The sequence below is a fragment of the Triticum aestivum genome, unplaced genomic scaffold, assembly GCF_018294505.1.
Source record: "Triticum aestivum cultivar Chinese Spring unplaced genomic scaffold, IWGSC CS RefSeq v2.1 scaffold138507, whole genome shotgun sequence".
NCBI lineage: Eukaryota > Viridiplantae > Streptophyta > Magnoliopsida > Poales > Poaceae > Triticum > Triticum aestivum.
Window position 1 is genome coordinate 978 of NW_025225427.1, and position 4763 is coordinate 5740.

The 4763-nt window shown below is 48.5% G+C and overlaps 1 protein-coding gene and 1 long non-coding RNA gene across 2 annotated transcripts; both read left to right on the forward strand.

The window, feature by feature from the left end:
• Nucleotides 1-2776: 2776 nt before the first annotated feature.
• LOC123172179 (uncharacterized) lies at nucleotides 2777-3606 on the forward strand. The gene is made up of 4 exons (XM_044589186.1): nucleotides 2777-2912; nucleotides 2996-3169; nucleotides 3252-3503; nucleotides 3589-3606. Exons 1-4 carry the CDS (start codon nucleotides 2853-2855, stop codon nucleotides 3604-3606), a joined length of 504 nt encoding a protein of 167 aa, XP_044445121.1. The 5' UTR covers nucleotides 2777-2852.
• An 82-nt stretch (nucleotides 3607-3688) lies between these two features.
• LOC123172181 (uncharacterized) lies at nucleotides 3689-4157 on the forward strand. Its single transcript, XR_006485505.1, has 3 exons — nucleotides 3689-3784; nucleotides 3889-4014; nucleotides 4110-4157. It is a non-coding gene; the product is annotated as an uncharacterized lncRNA (long non-coding RNA).
• The last annotated feature ends 606 nt before the right edge of the window (nucleotides 4158-4763 follow it).

Below are 4763 nucleotides of genomic sequence, written 5' to 3' on the forward strand. Positions count from 1 at the left end.
TTTTTTTTCATTATTTTGCATTTGTTTTGCATTTTTTTACTGCTTGTTATATGATAGATGCATGTTGTATGGATGAATGGATGGATTGATGTATATTGGTTAGTTATAGCTTTGGTCAACTTAGTGATGTTGTCAAATGTTGTCAAATTTGAAGAACAAAATTGGCATATTTGAGATGTTGTCAAATAGCTATAGTTTCATTTTGTGATGTTGACAAAATTGGTATCTGATGAGTAGTTATTTTATCATGATGATCTTGCTAAAAAAAATTGAAGAACAAAATTTGACACTTGAACAAAAATTTTCATAGTTTGAAGTGTCAATGCTTTATGTGATGTGGTGCCGTCAAAATTTACAGGCTTTGTGGTATTCATCTCCCTGGAGCCTTCGTCGTCTGGGTTTGGTCTCTGATCCTGCCGCTGCTCGACTACTTCTTCTACAGCGGAGGGTGAGCTACGAATCCACCTTCACCTCCTAGCCTCTTTTAACTAGATTGAATTTTCACATCAAGTCGCGTAACCTAGGTCTCCCGTCCGAAAGGGTTGCATCGATAAATATGCATTCAATTGCATATTTATCACCGCAGCTCTTTCGGATTGTCCAGCGCTTTCCACAGACAGCCCAAGGATGTGTAGATTGGGTACGTTGTTCATGCTCTACCCCGTTCCGAGACAGGATTTCGGCGGCGCCTCCCTGTTGTTCTCCGGATGCACATTCTCTCGGCATTTTGCCGAGACGTGTATTTGGAGAACAGCGGGGAGGTGCTGCCGAAATTTTGTCTCGGAATGGGGTAGAGCATGGACCGTACTCAATCTACACATTCTCGGGTGGGATTAGGACCCATCTTTACCTATTAGAGATGTAGGTGGATTACTCGTCAACCTTGTAAAAAATAAAATATTGATGTGGGTAATTTAAATGAATCATTAATTTTGTTGTGTGGGTTCCAATAAAGCAGAGATGGCAGATAATCAGTGGATGTATAGTGGGTTTTTCCGTCGGAATCAAGTAACAACAGAGTGGGTCGAGAAAACTGATGTGTTTTTGAAAGAGATATTCTGTAGTCCAATGAGGATGGTGCCAGAATGCCCATGTGCCAGATGTAAGAGACGTATCCGCAGAGATAAGAGTGCGATGACTAAGCACCTTCGCACGCATGGATTTATGCCCAACTTTAATATGCCGATAAACTTTGCCCAGCAGGACCGTGGTAGAGAGGATGTGATACGACAATGCGTCGCTGGTTATGAGGACGATGGGGTTAGAGACATGCTAGATGATGTCTTTGCTGCACAGCCGACACCTCCGTCACATTCAGCGAATGAACCGGAGGAGCCGGAGGAAACCGCAAAGGCCTTCCTGGAAATCTTGGCCTCGTCAAAGAAACCTCTCTATGAGGGTGCCAAGCTGTCTGTGCTGGATGCCATCTCGCAACTGGTGGAAGTGAAGGCTGAGTACGGCTGTAGCCGAGGTTGCTTCGAAGCATTTCTGGGAGTATGGGCTAACAGCCTGCCCGAGGGCCATGATCTGCCGAAAACCCTGTACGGTACAAAGAAAATCATGAAGGCGCTCTCCATGGACTATGAGAAAATACATGTTTGTCCAAAGAATTTCCTTTTGTTTAGGCATGAGTATGCGGATGACAACTACTGTAGGAAGTGCGGTTCCTCTCGGTATATTGAGGTGGTCGATAAGCATGGTTAGAAGCGGCAGCTAAAAATCCCTGTGAAGGTTTTGGCTACAGTATTGCATGCATGACTTTCCCGGCTATGCCCTGTTCTGCGGATGGTGTACAAGTGGAAAGATGCCTTGCCCAGTGTGCATGCAGGCCTTGATTTTCATTTGGCTGAAGAAGGGTGGCAAGTACTTGGAGTGGACGAGCCCACAAGGTTCCCTCCCGACTACGCGAGGATGGCACCTCACAGGGAGGTGGAGGGGTCGGGGAAGGAGACCCTAGAGGAGGAGGGGGTGGGGCGAGAGCCCCTAGAGGACGAGGAGGTAGGGGGAGAGGCAACCGGGCCAAAAAACTCCGGGCCGTGTCCGAAATAGGAGGGTCTTCTTCGATGCCCTCCTATGCTGATGCAACTTCTGAGTCTGAGGAGGAGGAGTATATTCCTGATGTCGAGGAGGAGGAGGGTGAGGAGGAGGAGGCCGAGGAGGAGGAGGCCGAGGAGGGCGAGGAGGGTGGAGGGGAGGTTGACCCCGAGTTGTGGGGTGACTTGCCACCGGGTGCTCCGCAGGGGTGGCTGCGTGGTAATGCCGGAGTACCTACACCACCTTCTATCGAGGCGCACAAGTGGCTCATTGAACCTGCGGGGACAGAGTAAGTGCATCTCAATCATACTTTCAACACATGACAACATTTTTTTATTGTACACATGGCAACCCTTTGATTCTTTTGCAGTAACTGGATCCTTCACGGAAAGGGCCGTAAACCGAACGGCCTTCTCACTGTCCTGTTGAAGCAGTTTTGGCCTGGCCTATTCTGCCCGCGGCCAGACAGGGACCCACAGCTGCGTGTTTTGGCCACAAGCTGGGCCCACTACGAGGCTTGCAGCAACGCGGAGTACGGGACGGCCGCTAAGGCCGTGATCACCAAATTTTGGGTAAGTTCCCTTTTGAATCACTTGTCTTTAGTTTCGTTCATAGTTTATCATTGAATCACTCAAATCATGCCTTGTTTGCTTCTGGTTTATGCATGATTGCAGCAACTCTATAGAGTTCTTGATGAGCACAAGGCCAGAGCCGACGTGGTCTTACTTGCGTCTGCAAAGAAGAAAGCTCGTCAGTTGCAGTACGAGGTGCGTTGGGTTGCCGTCTCACAGTACTACCACATCTACCTGCAACAAAAGATGACCAAAACTCAAGCACAGAGGCAAAAAATTACCATGAGCAGGGAGCAGTTCATGATGGTAACTATTACTGACTTTTCATTGTTTCAAGGAGTCAACTATATGTTTCGTGCTCACATGTCATGCTTCCAAAATTTGCATAGGTTGTTCCTCGTTGGTGCTATGGAAGGCATGGCGGATGGGCGTGTTTGGTGGATAGGTGGGTCGGTGACGATCCAGAGTTTGTTGCCAAGAGCATCAAGGCCCGGGCTAACCGTGGAAAAGACAGGACACACGGCCAAGGAAACAGGAACCACTGGGGCTTCAAGGCCATGAAGGTATATCTATATGAAAGATGCATTTTGGTTCTTCTTTACCGTCATGTTCTTATGTATGGCTAACTTCTGTTTGACATTGCAGAAGGACAAGTTGCAGAGGCCGCTCTCAGACATGGAGTCGTGGAAGCTGGCCCGCGAGCGGAGTGATCGCAAGGAGGGCGAGAGCCAGTACTACGGCAACACCGAGAAACACCTGGAGACTTACACTCAGAACTATCAGAAGTTGCATCCGGATGTTCCCGTTCCTGAGGTCGCCCAGTCTCAGATCGACGACACGGCGGTGGTGGCCATCCAGGGTAAGTCCCATGGCCGGTATCCGTGTTTCGATGGCTTGGTCGCTCCGTCGATCTCGTACACACGGCTTCGAGCTACCAACCCGAGCCCGTTAGAGAGTACGGGGCGTTCACAGCCTCCCTTAGTCCGCCAACGTGCTATAAGTACTTCCCCTTATTTCTTTGTCTCTATCTTTCTTAGTTTATTTTCATCACTGCCCACTTAGAAACAACCTCAATTTTGTAGGCATATCAGACCTTTCTCGAGCATAGGCATATTGAGGTGAGGGAGTACTTGCAACGAGTGAAGGCAAATGATGATTACAGCCGTCAAGTGATGGCGGTTAGTTTTGCCCTCTTAAACCAAGCTCAAATTTGCACTTTCATTCCTTCTAACTTTGTTAATCACGGCTTGTTTCTAAGTGGACTTGTTTAACTAACATCCAGGCTATGTTGGCGTCTTGGACTAACCGCACGGAGCCACCACAAGTTGGACCCCCACCACCACCTGCGGGAGACGCCCCACACATTCCCACGTTCGAGGAATGGCTGGCACTAGGCGGTGATACTCCGGTTAGTAAATTTGCCTAACTAATGACAAACTAGTTCTCGTTCATTCAACACTATCATGTCATATTTACCGTTAGAATCTTTTTTCAAACATGTAGGGGACCGGTGGCTCGACTCCTGCTCCGTCGACCCCAGTCACTCCGATCTGGCAGAGTGATGGTGGTCGCGGTGGCGGTTTTGGTGGAGGAGGACTTGGCGGTGGCGGTTTTGGCGGAGGTGGACTTGGTGGTGGTTTTGGCGGAGGTGGGCTCGGTGGTGGTGGTGGTTTTGGAGGAGGTGGACTCGGTGGTGCTTGATGTCGATGATGATTCCGTGTATGCGGCCGTTGTGCCATGTCTTTCATGTTTCAACTTTTATGATGTTTCATGTCTTGCACTACTCTTATGTTCGTGGACTTTCGCCGGTGATAATCTTTAGATGATGAACTTGACTATGTTTAAATGATGTTGATGAACAGTCATATTTCATATTATTCTGTTTTGAAATGTTGTCAAATGAATTGGAAAAGAGAAAACAGGGAATATATATAAAAAAACTATGCCTACGGCAAAGCCGTCGGCATAGATACGCTCAGGAGCCACCAGGAGGCGACACGTGGCAGGGCTATGCCTACGACCAAGCCGTCGGCATAGATTTATATCTATGTCGACGGCCGTAGGCATAGCCATGCCACCAGGTTACACCAGGAGGCGACACGTGGCAGGGCTATGCCTACGGCAAAGCCGTCGGCATAGATTTAACCTATGCCGACG